At 39.3% G+C, this 17,458-nt stretch overlaps 2 protein-coding genes across 3 annotated transcripts; both read right to left on the bottom strand.

Annotated features, from left to right (window-relative positions):
• Positions 1 to 5,408: 5,408 nt before the first annotated feature.
• Positions 5,409 to 7,929, bottom strand: mid1ip1l (MID1 interacting protein 1, like). Of its 2 annotated transcripts, none has more exons than XM_044205076.1 (2): positions 7,769 to 7,929; positions 5,409 to 6,623 (listed from the first exon to the last, which is right to left on the bottom strand). In XM_044205076.1, the coding sequence occupies exon 2, from the start codon at positions 6,528 to 6,530 to the stop codon at positions 6,030 to 6,032; it is 501 nt and encodes a 166-aa protein (XP_044061011.1). In that variant the 5' UTR covers positions 6,531 to 6,623; positions 7,769 to 7,929; the 3' UTR covers positions 5,409 to 6,029. The 2 variants fall into 2 exon arrangements, with proteins under 2 accessions (XP_044061011.1, XP_044061012.1); XM_044205077.1 differs by lacking the exon at positions 7,769 to 7,929 and adding an exon at positions 7,003 to 7,744.
• Positions 7,930 to 9,605: 1,676 nt separating this feature from the next.
• Positions 9,606 to 16,505, bottom strand: tspan7 (tetraspanin 7). Its single transcript, XM_044205075.1, has 8 exons — positions 16,211 to 16,505; positions 12,339 to 12,527; positions 12,180 to 12,254; positions 11,987 to 12,091; positions 11,448 to 11,603; positions 11,231 to 11,314; positions 10,521 to 10,605; positions 9,606 to 10,330 (listed from the first exon to the last, which is right to left on the bottom strand). Exons 1-7 carry the CDS (start codon positions 16,295 to 16,297, stop codon positions 10,537 to 10,539), a joined length of 765 nt encoding a protein of 254 aa, XP_044061010.1. The 5' UTR covers positions 16,298 to 16,505; the 3' UTR covers positions 9,606 to 10,330; positions 10,521 to 10,536.
• Positions 16,506 to 17,458: the final 953 nt, after the last annotated feature.

Genomic DNA, 17,458 nt, shown 5'->3' with positions numbered 1-17,458 from the left:
ACAAATTAAAGTATTTCATCACATTACTGCAAAAAATCCTGTAAACCCAGAATTGCCATGAAGCAGTTTTGCTTTATCACATTATCCACATAATCTAATACACCCAGAGGTAATAAAGGGATATATACTGAGGTATAAACGCTACGGTGAAATCTCTGGCGGCTGACAAGTTTATATCATGACATCGTATATATCATCATATTGCCCAAGCCCAACCTAATCTAACCCATCACAGGCATTTTATTGACTTAGTCGTAGACAGGGGTGGGGCCAGAGGGGTCCACTGCCCCGGACTCTGATTACCCCCCCCCCCAACAAAGTCAGAAAGTGATAGGTAGTTGGCTTATTAGCATCATGGATGGATTACTGAACGGGCCTACAGGTTACAGGCCCAGGGCCCCCGAACCAAACCTCTGTATGAAGTTACTGTTAACACGTCTTGTTGGAAAGTCAATCAAACAACCACAAAGAGACACAAAACGACCACAAAGAGACGAAAAACGACCACGATGAGATGAACAGACGAACAGACAAAACATTTTGTCTCTCTTTCAGTCTGGGTGTGTTGCTCCAGTGTACATGTCTGTATCCATGGGCCCATTATCTCATAATCTGGTCGTGGCTGTAAGCTATTTGGAGTTACAAGTACCAGCTCTTTATTAATAGTTTTATATTAGAATATTTAAAGTTGTTTATTTGACATTCATATTACACAGAATAAACAATGTAGCCATTCATAATAAGTTTATTACTGCCAAGAACCACAGCTTTAAACTTGAATTTAAGTAACATTTTAACTAATTTAAGTGCCTGATACAACTAAAGTAACTTCCTCTATGCTAGAATTACACTTCAGACCTTAATCGCATTAATATCCTAATTGATCACAGTACACATGGAGTTAAACATAAACAAAAACAAGACACAGTTTTTCACTTCCTTGTATGTGGTTGATCTGTTTATTGTTGTATAATGTACATACTTTCCATTAACTTTATTCTTTTAAAACTGCACTTGAAAAAATATTACTTTCTTCTTATATTAAATCATGCATAGCTGGAGGAGAGACTTCACGAGTTATGGATATAATCCTCACAGAAATGACTTTTTAAGGAAGTCTGTTTTCTTCACGGATGTCTGCAACCATGATGCCCCTGTGCTATTAGGGAGACGTCGAACACACAGAAATGTTAATGACATCAGTGAGCGTGCTGGTTTTCATTATTTCTGCAGCACAAGGCGGCATATTGTGAGCCGTGCACAATGATGAGGGCTCTACCGTCTTTCACATGAGACAATTTTACACCATGGCAATGCCTGGCAACGCTAACTGCATATGGGCAACATTCATCACACAACAAACCCGTTGTAATCACAGGCAAGTTACCATGGGAACAAGTTAAACACCTGCTGGAAGGCCCCTTCAAGTTTAGTTGGTGAAATGTAACTAAGTACATTTACTCAAAAATTTGAGGTACTTGTACTTTGCTTGAGTATTTCCGTTTTATGCTACTTTATACGTCTACTGCGCTACATTGGGAGGGAAATATTGTACTTTTTACTCTACTACTTGCATAATGCACACTCTGTTGCATGAGTACTTTTACTTTAAGTACATTTTGCTGCTAATACTCTTGTACTTCTACTTGAGTTAAGTGCAGGACTTTTACTTGTAATGGAGTATTCAAGGAGTGTGGTAATGCTACTTTTATTTAAGTAAAATATACACTTTCATCTGAACCAAGACACTTAGTCTTAATACACAGGATTTAAAGTTCCAGTCTTTTGTGCCATAATCAGGTTAATTAATACAGAGGCCTTGTTCAAAGGTTAAAATAAAAATGTAGGAATAGCAACCCCCAAAAGCAGAGTACCAGTCTATGAATGTGGGTCTGCAGGACCAGTGGTGGAAGAAGTATTCAGACCATTTAATTAAGATATATTACATTGCATTTATATGCAAAATGTACTTATCAAAAGTAAAAGTGTCATCATGCAGAATGGCTCCACAACTGCCTGTAAGTTAAATGCCTACTGGAGGCCACTTTAAGTTGAGCAAATGTTTTCTTAGTTCTGACACAATATGTCTCTTTTGTTTGATTTCAGTTAACTCAAAGGTTTACTGAAATGTGTCTGGATACTAAAACAAACAATACGGTGAAGGCACCGAGGCATTTACTCAGGGAGCAGTGCTGTTACCATAGAAAAGTCCAGAATAAGCGTGACCATGTGACAAGAGCAAACAGGGTGTAGGGGTGTGGCAGCCAGATATATATTGGTGCTGTATGTGCAGTTGCATTGTTAAAAAGATATAAACCTTTATTTAGAATCCTGTTATTGACCCTTAGACATCACCCTTCCAGCACCTGTATCAGTTTGACTTAACTCATAAATTAATAATCTTTGCTCTGTCTGTTATACAGCCGTTGAGCAACAGACAGTGCTGCTGAGGTAAAGCATGGCACTGCCAGAGAAGCCACAGCAGACGCTGCCATTGTCTGCCAAGTCTGTAATCACGCAGCCTGGTTCTGGCAGGCCGGGTTGGGCAAAGATCTGCCAACCACACAGCTTCAAGTGGCCTTTCAACACCAAATGTCTCCCATGTCCCAAGATCTGTCGGTCACATCGCACTGAGCCTATAAACCCTTGCAACACGCCAGCCCTGACAAAAGTATCAGACATCCAAACAACTGTGCACTTGAGGATTGTGGCTTTTATAAAGCCATACGAGTCTAGCATGAGCAGATTTCTTGTTGCAAATAAAAAGTAATTTATCATTTTAGAATATGGACTTTGACACACGCAAGATGAAACAGCACATCCTCCTCACAAGTCTGGAACCGTTTCAAATCTGCAATGCACTGAGTGGTTGCAACCATTTGCACTCAGATTTCTCAACATTTCTCGACATTAACGTGACTTGGGAGACTTGTGCATGCCGGCAGTCATAAACTGTATTACAGAATATCAATGTCATGGTTCAAGCCCTTTGAGATTTGTCTGTTTAAAGATTGCAATGGAAAATCTAACTTTAAAGTTTAAATGTAAGGCTACAATAAACTAATTTACTGTAAGAAATATCTGTCTAAGATAATTTATTGTCATACATAATTAGCTTTAATAACATATTTTTCTTAAAACCAGAAGAATATTACCAGCGGTTGTGACAGTTCAAAGTGTTAAAGGTTCAACATTTTGGGAAATATGCTTATTATTCTCCTGGCAGAGTTCAATAAGAAGATAGTGCTCTCACATCTGTCTGTTACATACAAGGCCACAGCTATCAGCCAGTTAGCTTAGCATAAAGACTGGAAACAGGGGGAAAGAGCTAGCCTGGTTCAGTCTGAAGGTAACCTCTAAAACTTACTAATTAACACGTTTGATCTCATTTGTTAAATTTATACAAAAACTGAATAAAACCCACTATTTAGCAGCCTTTTTAGTTGCTCTGACCCAGAAAATAGTCTGACATAACCCCTGTAAAAATAAGCTAATTGTTATTTTTACATTTCAGTTTTTGTACGAATGAAACCAACAAAATGTAATGTGTCAGTTATTGAGCTTTAGAGGTGCTGGTAGGTGAATTTTATTACTTCTGGACAGGGCCAGGTTAGCTGTTTCCCCTTGTTTCTAGTGTTTATGCTAAGCTAAGCTAACCGGCTGCTGGGCTGTAGCCTTAATATTTAACAGACAGATATAAAGTGGTATCAATCTTCTCCTCTAACTCTTAGCAAGAAAGCTAATGTTGAAATTTAAGTTAGGACTTAATAAACTAAATGACTAGTAAATATGTAGATTTGATGACTGTATTTTGTAGATTTCAGCGAGATCAGTTTAAAATCTTGAAAAAAATAGAAACCCCCATTTCTATTCACATTTGCTGTCTGGCAAGCTGTCACCAGTGTGGTTGACCCAGTTTATCTGAGTGGGCTGAGGCACACTGACCAGCACAGCCATTTTGATTTGCAACCATTTGTATGGCCCATTGTGAGTGGAAAAAGACGAGGACTGCAGCCTCGCACCACAGGGCTCCTGCAGCACTTTCTATGAAACCTCTTGGCCCCGACGTGCTTCGCTGCTGCTGGTCAGAGGAGCACCAGTTTGTTTGACCATGTCTGCCCTCCACTAGCTTCCTGGATGCCCTTCATCACACTACAGTCTCTTAATCACCGCTATGCCTTTGAGAGAAAGAGAGAAGGGGGTGGGGGAGACCTTTGCTACCGGATTGGCTGCTCTTGGTGGAGCTGTTGCTAAGGGGAGTGTTTGACTCAGTGATGGATAGATGTGGCAGCCGATGGGGGCAACCACTCTGAGCAACATATATATCAATTTAATGTTTCATTTATATTCCACTGCCATCGTATTCAGTGTGACAAAGCTGCAGAAATATGTGATGGATATCCTCTAAATCGCCTCAAATTCCTACAGAGGTTTTAAAGATCTTGTTCTGCACCACCAGGGTGCTGTTTGTTTTTATCAAGTTTAGTCTCACCCAAATAAAGTCTTATCACATCTGATGGGGTCAATGCACTTTGTTTTTAATGGCCCCTATTGGAGCTATTATTCCCACCGTTTGCAATGATAAGTGGACTGTAAATGTCAACAAAGTTAGACTGATGGGAAACAACCACAAATATAGATTGTGGGCTGATTGAGGTTTGTTACATCCTGACACTAATGTGTGCAACAATATAGACAATTGCATATTTGTTACAGTTTGCCTTGAAAATAAGATTCTCTAAGGAAATATATCCACAAAGTACACTTCCATTTAAATATTGAGTTTTAAGAATTTGGTTTATAATTACCATTTTCTGAGAGGAAAATTATGAAAACATCCAAGTTTATTTTTGATTTCAACTGCAAAACTTACAGGTATTTGTTAAAAAAATTAAAATGTTATTTGTGGTGCTAAAGTGCATCTACATTTGAGAATAGCTTTACTGGACCCTTAAAAGGGTCAACAAGCTGCAGGATCTTCTATTGAAGTGCAAAAACATTGCATTTGCCTATCAGCACAACTGCCTATTTGCATAAAACAGCAATATGAAATGGTGTTGAGTGATTACGTTAAATTCTGCTTGAGAGCCATGACCTCTTTTGCAACACCACTCTATATGTGTCTTCTCCTTTAGGTTAATCCTCAGTAAAGCACTTTTAAATCTCTCAACACCAACATTACATAAAGCTGCTGCACAACAAAAGAACAGAGTCAAGTAACTGTTGTGGTGCATGTTGCTGCCTGCCAAAATGCACCATTACACAATCCTGCACAGCGTTAAACACTTTACACAACTTGCTTTAAGAAGTAGGAAAACAAAGCTTTTGTTGAAATGAGCTACGAAGAGTTACAGGTTTCAACACACCAACATCCTTCCTGTTAGCAGTGACAAAACAGGAAGCCAACATCAAATTTCCAATTATTTATTTCAGTTTTACTGCATTTCTGCTTCAATATAAAATTGGTTTTGAAATATCCAAAGGACAAACGAGTGATTTGTTTCATCATGAACACATTAACCATTTAAGCGGTCAGACAATTTGGGGGGGGGTAACTGAACAGGGCAAGAGGGTATGCAAAAAGTCAAGGCACGCCATGTTACAGTAATACCAAATGGAAAGATTTACAACCTCTGCAGGAAGAGCCCTTCAGCTCAGTGTTAAATAATTTAGATTTTACAGGAGGGACAGAATAACCAGCATTCAATTTCTCCTACAGTCAGAAACCTTTCAATTCACAATCTGGTGACAAATTCATGTTCAAACTTGAAATTAAAAACATTTAAAAAAAGGGGAGGGGAAGTTTCTGCATAAGCCAGAGCTGTGCGTCATCTGGGTACAGATTCAATAAACCTCCACCCAAGTGTCAACCTCTGCACTGAAACAGGCAGAGGGACACGTGCAGGCATCACTGGTTTCCAGGTATGTTTGGTGGTGGTGGGGGTTGGAGTGAAGCTACACAGGAGTGAGAAGTTGTTACCCTGGTCAGTTCACATCCAGGGAGGTTTATGGGGGTGGGGGGACGACCTCTATCTCATGAAGTTTCCGCCTCCGATTTCTCTCTTGTATCTGTTGGTGAGGTGGTCGGCTTGCAGCGTGAGCTTGGACAGAACTCCAAACAGTCCTCTGAGGTGATAATGAAACTGATGCTCCAGGTCCGAGTTGTCCTCCAGGAGCAGGTCCCCGGTGACTGGCTGCTGCTCCTCCTGCTTCACCGCCATCTCCAGGAAGCTTGCGCCGCTGCTCATCTCCCTCTTCAGCAGACCCCACTCCATGTCGTTCTTTATGGACTTGAGGAGCAGGTAGTGCTCGTACATGTCCCTCTGCTTGTTGGGACACGGTGGTTCAGCATCAGTATTATTATTGTTGGGCTCCAGCTCGCTGGCCGCCTGCTCCTCCAGCGGCACGTCTCGCAGCAGGCTCGGCACCATGATGGTCTCGTCCATGTTGTTGGCGGCTGCTATGAAGCGGTGCATGACGTTGATGAGGGAGTGCTTATTGCTGGCGGAGTCGCTGCTGATCTGCATCATTTTGAAGGCTTTAGGGTTGGCTTGGTTACAGTGTAGCGCTGGCAGGTGGGGTTATTAAGGCAGAGCTGCTTGGTGTCTTAGGAGGTGGCCGATCTGCAGGACGAGAGGAAACATGAGGATACAGGGGAGAAAAAAAAAAGTGCAACACAACAAAAGCCTAATCCAGGCCTAATGCACTCTGAAACACAGGCTCACACATTCAGCACAAGGCAATGCATAGCCTCTCACACAGTACAGCGAGGCTGCAGGAAGTCTGAAACTGAGACAGCTTGTTTCTCATCCGCAGAGCACAACCTGACTTCGAGCACCAAAATTATAAAATAAACCTTAATGCATTTCGACATGAATAAGTCACTTTAATTCTGCCGCACTGTAATGCCTAAATCACACCAATACGACCCTGACTTCCTGATGTTAAAAATCCTACATTCGCATCGGAGGCCTTGAATAAAAAAGGAGGATGGAGACTCACCTGAACCACGAGGTAACCTGAGGAAAAATGTGTCTGGGCTTGCTGGTTGGATAAACCAAGTCTTCTCAGGCTCTGCACACCACCCGCCGGGAAGGAAAGTAAAAATTTCCCCAACTGACTTGCAGCTGAACCCTGCTTTTATACCGAGCAAGCCGGTTTGGGGTGGAAGGAAAATGATAAAGTCCGCCCTCCCCGTATTTTTCTACCGAGCCAATTGGGCAGCATGGAGGGTGAAGGCTGACTCTCAGAGCATCTGATCCAAAACGGACCAATAAGACATCAGACCAGCGCTGCCAGTCAGATGTATTTGTCGAGGGCTTGTCTACAATTAGCTGCACCCTATTTACTTCATGTTTTCCAGGCCGTTTGTAGCCTGAAGGCACCACTGATGCAAGTTTGCACGTTGTGCGTCAGGTGTCAGGTTTGTTTGGTGTAAATTACGAGGTGTTTAGTTTTTTTGGGGGCTTTGTATTAAAATATGAAATAACGCGAGATTCTCCGTTTCAGTGAAATACAATTTGAGCTTGTTTGTCGTTTTTACCTCCGGTCACTGTATCTACAGCTGCCTCACTTCATTGTTACACCGCACTGCCACCTGGTGGCTGAGTTTAAACATTATCTGTAAATCTCGACCTCCTCTGAACAGAAACCACTGTCACCATTCAACGTTTCACACTTGTGCAAATTAATCTGTCAATCACAGACAGTACATATATAATGCTCAAGTCCCACTACAATCTTTTCCTGAAGGACATTTTGTTCTTACCAGATGGTTTCAGTTTGTAAATGCTCCACTCGTCCACCTTTAATGTGAAATAGTGACACTAATCCTTCACACCGAGATTATCAACCCGTCAGGTCTAACAGCAAGTATGAAACAGTCAGCAGTGCTGCGAGAGGAGCAGACATTTTGACATGCATAGCAGGAACAGCGCAGGTGCATTTAATTAAGTTAATTAATAATGAGGCGTGGCAGTGTTGGGGCTCTGGTGTTGGGATTGTCAGCTTACTGGTCTTGTTATTAGTTACACCTGCGATTTTCCTGCCAAGCCAAGTCAGCATATCTGCTGTGAGACAGACCAATAGGGAGTGGTTAACTCTACTTTTTGAAGCTTCCCTGGAAAACAAAACAATTTCACAGGTTGCAAATGTCTGAATGTTGAATAATTTGAAGAGTTTGTTTTAGAAGCTTGTCCAAATCCAATTATCCAATTAATTCACAGAGAAAAAGGCAAAGAAATATGGCAAAGTCTAGAAAAACACAATTTTGTCCTGCAGAAATTGATTTTTTTTTTTTTTAATTTTCCTTTTTAGTTAATCATCTGGTGACCCTGGAGATTTCTTTTGCAACCCTTTGGTGGATCCCAACCTGGTTTAGGAGACTCTGTAAACAAAGACACCTAAAGCTTTAGATATTTGCATTGGTTTACAGTATTTTCACCAATTTCTTTAAGGTAGTCAGGGCAAAAAAAAACCCATCTCCCAATTACATGCTATTTGCAGTGATGTGCTTCAGCGTTAGGCCTACAGAGCAGTCCACCTCTCATCTTCACACACAGTGCATGCAAGGTGGAGGCTCACAGCAGTACTGAAAACAGTGAGCCTGTCTGTGTACATCCAGTATGTAAAACACAGGAATCCCACTATTTTAGACATTATGCAACATTCAGCGTGTTGTCCGGCAACTCCGTCTAACACACGAGCAGGAGTTCATTTCGTCTCGACTGCGTTGAGATGTATTTTGTCAATATGGACACACCGTCATATTACCAAAGTACTGACTTATCTTTGGTGGCATTAAAGGGAAATACAACTTGAAGAGTACACACATGCTGTGTTAACAAGCTGTGAAAGTTTCTATCAATATTTAAATCTCTGATTGTAACACAAATCAAAGACTAATGTTGTGATATCTAGTCAGAAAACATTTTTTATAATTTTTTTGGGAATGTCCATCATAAAACCTAAAATGCATCTGTTAGTCTCCTTTTCAAAGCCTTTCATTTCAGTCGACGCTCTCCAGCTATGGCAGAATACGACAATTGAAGCTGGACAAGGGGTTGATATATATATATATATATATATATAGATCTTGTGTGAATTCTGGTTGACATATCCCGCTCTAGATTAGTATAATCTTCATTTGTTTTAAAATCTGCATTACCGAAAAGTGACTGTTGTAACAGTTTGATCATGCAGTATACTGACACAGTCTCTTAAAAGTTTTAGGGTATAAACATCTTATTTGAATGCATATTTACATACAATTATTTGGTCAAATAAATCACATTATTTGACAGAAGTGCAAAGTCTCAATCAAAATGATCACTACTAAAACTACTACCAACGCACTGCACTATGGCATCAAAACTTCATATTTAGAAAGTTATATCCTTAAATATTATACTGATGTTAAATTAAAAGTTGCCCTTCATATTGAGAAACGAAGAGCCTTTTGTATCTTGTATTTTGTATAGATCCTTTGCAAGGCCCCAAATAACCGAGTCATGTTTGTCTGCAAAAATTTCTACTTCTGCCAGAATCTTTTCAGATGAATGTAGCAGCAAACAGCTGTGGGACAGACTCATCCTGAACACGCACAGTTAAAGATACTGGACTTCATCTTTATTTTTCTTTTCCAAGTATTTCACATGCATCCACAAAAGAATAACAATTTAACACTGAAAACTATGATATGAAGTTGACTGGACGACTGTAGTTGGCACACATGAATGCAGGCTTTCAACAATACTGACCTACAGAATCAGTAAGGCTCATTTTACAGTAAATGACACATGCTTGATTTCAGGGTGGCGACCTCTCGTCCATCTCTCAGGCGTTTACGGGTTTCACACAGAAATTCACTTAGCGTTGCAGAGAAGTTTAACATTTATCAGCTTATTGTCTAGATTTAATCTGCTCAGCTACAGACTAATTTAGCAAAATTACAAAATAAGGCAGCTGCAATTTTCAAAGACACAACAAATAGAAATGTTGACAATTGGTAACTCAAATGAGAGCAGCAACATCTATGCAATGACATCTATGCTTAATGAAAATCCCTAATTAAATCCCAGGAGTAACGAATGAGCTCCGAAATGTTCAGGTCCCTTTTTGTTTTTGGTCAAACTACAACGCAGATAACGTCCCTTTAACATTATTCCCTTCTGCTCGTTTGTCATTGGTGAGACTGAATAAAAGAAAGAAGAGTGTTTTTCCCTCTCTAGAATAATATCAACTAACACAAAACACAATATTAAAAATCACAGGAGATTCTTTCAACTCAGTTTGCATCAGGAGCTGCACGTCAGTAACCTGCAAAGACGGACTGAAAACACATCAGACAGGTTGTTAGACGCCGGCATAAAGCAGCTAATTTGTATTTGCTTTGGAACATTGGATCATAAAAATCACTGCTGCAGCTTCTTGGGGCGATAGTTTCACAATCTGTGCTAATTTGTGTAAGACATGATTTAGTCTACCAACAAAGAACTGCAGTGCACAGTAAAAAGTCTCACCTGTGGAAAGTCACTGTTAGACCATCTCATACTGGTTGTTGGTTATGTATCGAGACAAGCAGCAGGACAGGAAGATCCCAATGAGCTGAGACACAAAACAGACGCAATTCCAATCAAAATACAACAAATTAATCTTTGTTCTTCTTGTATGAAAGGAAAATTGTGGTTTTTTTTTTACAATCTGGATCGTGTACTTTTGCTTTCTTTGCTATCAGTTATAAAAACATTTCACTCTATAACTTAATTGCAGACACCTGCAGATACTGTCAGACACAGCTGTGCAGAAGAGGGAACATCAGTGCTCAGACAGGCTATAAATAACTGTTCACATAAACTATATCCTCTTAACTATATTTTCAAAGTGAAAACAAAGGTGAAAGGTATTAGCTGCTGTCTGTTATTTGATTCTGCACAGCAACTATGTGGTTCAACTTTGACCTGCTGCACTTAGTTTTACAATGTGATGGTTGATTATAATCAACATGTTAGTGTGGTCACATTTGTTTTTACATTCATATTATCTAGGCTGTGAAAACCCCTCTCTCGTTCAGTACTCCCTATGTAATAGACACTTAATTGGCTACAGTGAGCAGTAAATTGCGATTTTGGACACTTGTGGCACTATGTATTGCATAAATTTCACACTCTGTCCCTCAAAGTGGTGGACCATAAATACATATGAGTATCTGAAAGAACAACATGTGATGTACCTGGAAGAACGCAATCCCAAAAGAGATCCCAGCGATGATTCCCAGGTTGGCCTCCATCGTATTGGTCACACTTGCGAAGCAGCCCTACACGGCAGAAAAATAAGGATTTATAGAGTGGCTTTTAAAGCTGCTTGTTCCTAAAAACTAACTTAAAGCCATTTAAACTCTGATTTTAAACTACACAAATACCTAGTGGTGGTGTAGGCAGAGAACTCACCATTGCGTACACCTCTTTCGCAGCCTTGCTGAGGTCTTTCAGAGTCTCCGGTGTGCAGTTGGTGTTGACTTTACAGCAGCTGACAGGGATGCCATTCTGTTTAAAGTAAGCTGTTTCACTCCAGTCGGTGTAATTTGTCACCCCGCAGCAATGCAACTATACAGAAACAAATTTAATACAAACATTGTAACAAATGTCTTTATGCAACAGAAAAGTGGGCCAAAAAGTGTTTTTAATAATGAAAAACAAACAAACAGCCTGATGTTGGTTTTCTCGCCACATCGCAATGAGTGATGTCACTGCAGATGTTTTAGGATTGCCTATTGGGAAAACACCTGCAGTGACGAGAGCAACGTGCTTGAAAGTTTAAACCCACAGAGAGCAATGCAGCAGTGCTTCTCTGCTCTCTGTGGTTTAGTGTGTAGCTGAGCTTTTAAAATGTTCTTATATAAACAAGAGTTCTTTGGTTTGTACAGTGAGACACAAACGAAGTCCGATAAGAGTAACACCATTAGTGTAATGAAAAACCTCCCACTCACAGTCCTCTGGATGGCGTCAACTGCATTGCTGCTGCTGCTGCTGCTGTCTGTGCTATTGTAGGACTTCACAGCGTTTTTATAGGCAACGCCTAACTTGGCCTTGATCTGGTGAATTCAAAACAAAGCAGATTATATATTTTAGTAAGCTGATGGAATCCATTTTTTATTTTAATGTTTTGGACGAGTAACTCGCCTCATGTCTGAAGATAAAGCCCGAGACACCGGCCACAAGCTCAGCCAGGAACACCAAGGTCAAAAACATGGCATACTGAAGGAAGCATAAAAAGAAAACAATTAAACAGGGTCACATCTGAAGGGAATATTTCAGGGAGCTTACTGCACCTTCACTGACCAGTTTGAGCATCCATGGGCTGCCGCGGCATGTAGCGAAGCAACCGAACAGTCCGAAAATAACGATGGTGGCTCCAGTCCCGATGAGGACATATGGTGCATTGGTGCTCTCCTCAGAGGCCAGGGAGAGATAGGCCTCCAGGCTCACCTTCCCCCACACCCCGACGGCCAGCAGGATCACACCTGTGAACTGAAGAAGACAGCGGGGCGAGTCAGCTCCAGCATCAAAGAGCCATAGAAAAAGACGGGCAGGTTTTTAGGGCTGTCTCTGACACAAAACTAAGATTAAAGGCTCGAAACCACTTGGACAATTACACACGGGTGCGGTTGAATCATTATCAAATCTACAGTATTTAGGTTTTGCTTTCAATGATTTTGAGTAACTAAAATGAAGAATAACTTCATGTTTAAGAGATAAAATAAATATTAAAAACAAAACAAAACAGGGAGGATACAAGATTTGAGGGATTAGATTTGGACTTTAACAAATTCGGATAATTATAAACTTGGAACTGGTTCCAAAATGAAACTGGTTATCGGATGTAAAACTGGAATAATGAAAATTAATCTGCAACAATTTTGATAATTTAAAAAAATGCCAAAAGATTTCCTGGTTTCAGCTTCTTAAATGTGAACACAGCTCTAAAAATGTTGAGTTTTGCTGTGTACCAAGCTCCAATCATATAGCTACTCAGATAGACCGGTGATCCACACTGTTGGTGAGGCACTCAGGTGAGGAAATGCAGATGAAGAGAAGCAGATGAGTTAGATAGGAATATTGGAGCTCTAACACACAATGTGTATTGAGAAAAACAGGATATAGCCTCTAATATTTGTCCTCAATCACCATATATTTGATAAACTCTCCCTCCACTTGTGTCAGTCATAATATATGATTTATATGCTGCAGATGATTTATGTACCTGTCAACATTTTGGTAAAAACACACCTATGGACAGATAATGTGTATACCACCTTTATCAAAACTTGAGGAAATAACACTTCAGATGGAAAGGGCCACATATCTAAATATTACAGCATGTTGGTTACATATAGCACTGTATCAACTCTGGATAAATTAAATGCTTGGAAAGAGGATACAGAGAAGATATTGACGAGACAAAGTGGAATGATGCTTGTTTAAAGGGCAAAAACAGACTGAGGTTTAAGGTTTAAATTACTTCAATACAAGTGGTTAATGAGAATGTACATAACTTCATCGTATATCTGCTAATATCCCAGATGTTTGTAACAAATGTTTGGACGAGAAAGGTACACTAATTCATTGTCTATGGGAATGTCCAAAGATCCAAATCTTTTGGAAGGATGTTACAAAATGTTTGTCAGAAATGTTCAATATCAAAGTCCCTTTACATTTCAAACTCTGTCTGCTTGGAATATACCCGAAGGACTTTATACAAACATCGAAACAGACTAAACATTTGGACTTTAAACTTCTTCAGGCCACAAGAGCCATTGCCTTGTGTTGGAAGAGTATGGATGCTCCATCAATGAAAATCTGGAAAGACTAACTCACATCGCTAAGGGCAAGTGGAAAGACTTTGCTCAGCTCTGGGAATCATACACTAATATCATTAAGGATGGAAATGTAAGCTTTGCCTAAAAAGGAAATTGATAACAGTGCAGGGTAATATCTGGTTTTATTTGCATCCTATCTGATATCGGTGCAAGTTGAGGTGTGTGTGTGTGTGTGTGTGTGTGTGTGTGTGTATGTTTGTGTAATGTATGTCTGGTCCTAAATTGTGGTATTGTTGTTTCTGTGATGTGAAGTTTTAACGCAAGAAAATGACAATAAACATATTGTAAAAAATAAATAAATAAATAAAAAACCCCACCAGCCTCAGCCTGTGGTTTAAACAACTCAGCATCTTTTGCTTTAAGACTGCCCACACAAGTCATTAGCCTGGGGGAAGGCATCAGCTCAGGCAGCCAAGAGCAATAAATTGCCAGATAAAAGCACTGACCTGAACTTTGCATCTGATGGCTGTTTGCTCGGTACAAAGATTAAGGGGGGGGGCGACAACTGCTCATTATTCTTCTGAAGACAAGCTTATGTGTATATTTTCTTTACATGTAATTATGGCTGCAACTAGCAATTATTTTTATCATCAAATGTGAAAACATTTGTTAAAATTTCCTGCAGCCCAAGGTCATGTATTCAAATAGCTTGTTTTATTCGACATTCAACAGTTCAGACTCCAGAGATATTCAGTTAATTATCATAACTGACAAAAAACCCATCAAATTAAAGCAGCAACGATTAGACGATTAACTGACAAGTCGATCAATAGAAAATAATCAGCAACAATGTTGATAAGTGATTAATCTTAAAGTCTTTTTTCAAGTAAAAATACCAAATATTTCCTTCTCAAATATGAGGATTTGCATCTTATGTGACAATGAACCTTGATATCTTTGGGCTTTGAACTGTTGGTCGGACAAAACAAGACATTTGAAGATGTCGTCTCGAGCTAAAGGAAATTATACTGATTTCTGACATTTTAAGACCAAACAATTAATCGACTACATCCTACCTACATCAAATTCTCACATCAGAGAAGCTGGAAAGAGCAAATGTTTAGTGTTTTTGGTAACACTAACGCTCTAATAATTTCCCTGAAGGCTCCTGGAAAGAAACTTGTACTAATATTAGAAAAAAGTGTTGATGCATAAACTACCAATTAATTAACTAACAGTAAGAGTTTTAATGTCTGTGCACAGTAGATCAGCTGTACATTAAAACTTTCCAAAACTACCTCACACTAACACAAAACAAGAAGGTGCTAGATGCAAAAATATAAATAAATTTGGTGAAATGCAATGTTTTAATCTTTTTTTCACAGCTGGACATTAAAACTTAAAACAAATGTGAAATTTGACTGCCTCAAGCATACAATTCAACATATATGGAGAATAACATTTCCAATAACGAATACATAAATTCTTCAATAAATATTTATTTAAATTGCGCTTTTCTTTAAAGGAAATCCCTATTTTCCCTAAAATTAGTAGCTACCAACTTACATAGTCCCTCACATCAGCTGCAACAATTAGTCAATTAAATGATTAGTTGATAACTGTTTTTTTAACTGATTAATCGTTTTGAGTCTTTTTTTTTTTTTTTTTTTAAATCACGCCAAACTTTTCTGGTTCCAGCTTCTCAAATGTGTATATTTTATGGTTTCTTTAGTCTTTAATGATAGTAAACTGAATATCTGTGGGGTTTGGACTGTTTCTGACATTTTATAGACCAAACGATTAATCAAGAAAAAAAGAAATCGAGGGATTAAATAGTGAAACTAATGTTAGTCGCAGCCATAACATTAGCTCTTTACAAGACATTTTTAGGAAATGATGTAGCTGGAAAATTAAATGTTGCTGCATTTTAACTTAATGACTAAAGCGAATGATTACCAAAATAGCTACCGGTTAATTTTCTGCCAATCGATTAATCGACTAATCATTGAAAGAGTGTTAAATCTAACCTTCAATGGACAATGCATCACTTCTAATAACTCAGTCACACTGTAGTTAGCTAGGTGGAATGTTTCTCTCAATCAGTAACGGTAGCTAACGGCTGTTTTTAGGAAACGTTGATAAATCTGGCTGAACAACACCAACATCCGCTCCAACGGTCGGCCAGTTTTCAACAAGTGGTTCTTTATGTCAACACAACTCCACTTTTTACTTGTGGACATTTATTCAACATGTTTAACTCCTTGTGCTCGACCCTGTCGTGATTTGCGGAAATGATGTAGTTAGTTAGCCTTGTTGGCACCGCCGCCGCCGCTTTTAGCCCATTGTTGCTCTTTTAGCTAGTTGTCCCCCATTATACATGTCAGGCAAACTCACCCAGAATATGAGGCTGTAGGAGATGAGGAAAGTCTTCAGGCAGGTAATCACTGGCTTCGTCTGAAGCCGTCGAGACGGCGGCGACATGGTGGTGTTTTTATTTTTTACTTTAAGCTGGAAAAAGAGCGAGAAAAGTTGACTTCACAGCGCCCTGGAGGCGAGAGGCGAGGAAAAAACTTCGGGGATAAATCCAAGAATAGAGAGAGGGGGAAGTGTCGTCACTATCCCAGATTCACTTTCCTGAAGGGATCAAAACAGCTTTCCACCATCCAGACCCAGACCCAGACCCGGGTCAAGTCAGCAGCAAAACACACAATACCCTCACACACTTCAAAAATAAAACACTGCCTGCTGCGCTTTCACAGATATGACTCCTTTTTCTCTGCAAACCTGTCTTATCAGTGGTGGAAGAAGAACTCACATCTTCTGCTTAAGTAAAAGTCACGCAGTCAATATTTTACCTCATTAAAAAAGTATCTGCATCAGAATATACTTAAAGTACAAAAAGTAAAAGTACTCATCATGCAGAGTGGCCCATTTCAGAATAATGTATATTATATTATTGAATTGTAATTATAAAAGTTAATTTTATTTATATAGCCTATATCACAAATCATACATTTGCCTCAAGGGGCTTTACAATCTGTACAGCAAATGACACCCTCTATCCTTAGACCCTCCATACTGCTAAGGAAAACTCCCCCAAAAAAACCCTTCTAACGGGGGAAAACAGAAGAAACCTCTGGAAGAGCAACAGAGGAGGGATCCCTCTTCCAGACAGACATAGACAATAGATGTCGTGTGTACAAAATAGACCAACATAGTAAAATCACAGTATGGGCAATCAAGATGACAAAATTACAGATAGGTTGCAACATGAAGAATCTGGATCCAGGAGGACGTCAAGCAACTTCAGGTGTCTCAGACAGGATTATTGATGCACTAATGTGCACATCACTTTAATGTTACAGCTGGTAAAGTGTTTTTTTTTTTTTTTTACAAAAGTCACCAAGTGATCAATAAAGTCTAAATATTTATCCATAATAATACATCATCATTTCTTTTTTTATTCTATTTTGTATAATTAATCTGAATCTACAAAGTAACTAAAGTTATCAAATAAATAAATGTACTGGAGTAAAAAGTACAATACTTGCCTCTGAATTGTAGTTGAGTCAAAGTATAAAGTATGCAAGTAAAGCATGCTTTTATTTTGAAGGCAGTAGCGTTATTTCCGGTCTCGAGCTG

This window comes from Siniperca chuatsi, linkage group LG8 (assembly GCF_020085105.1).
Source record: "Siniperca chuatsi isolate FFG_IHB_CAS linkage group LG8, ASM2008510v1, whole genome shotgun sequence".
NCBI lineage: Eukaryota > Metazoa > Chordata > Actinopteri > Centrarchiformes > Sinipercidae > Siniperca > Siniperca chuatsi.
The sequence above is the reverse complement of the archived record's forward strand: the minus strand, read 5'-3'. Positions and strand labels throughout refer to the sequence as shown.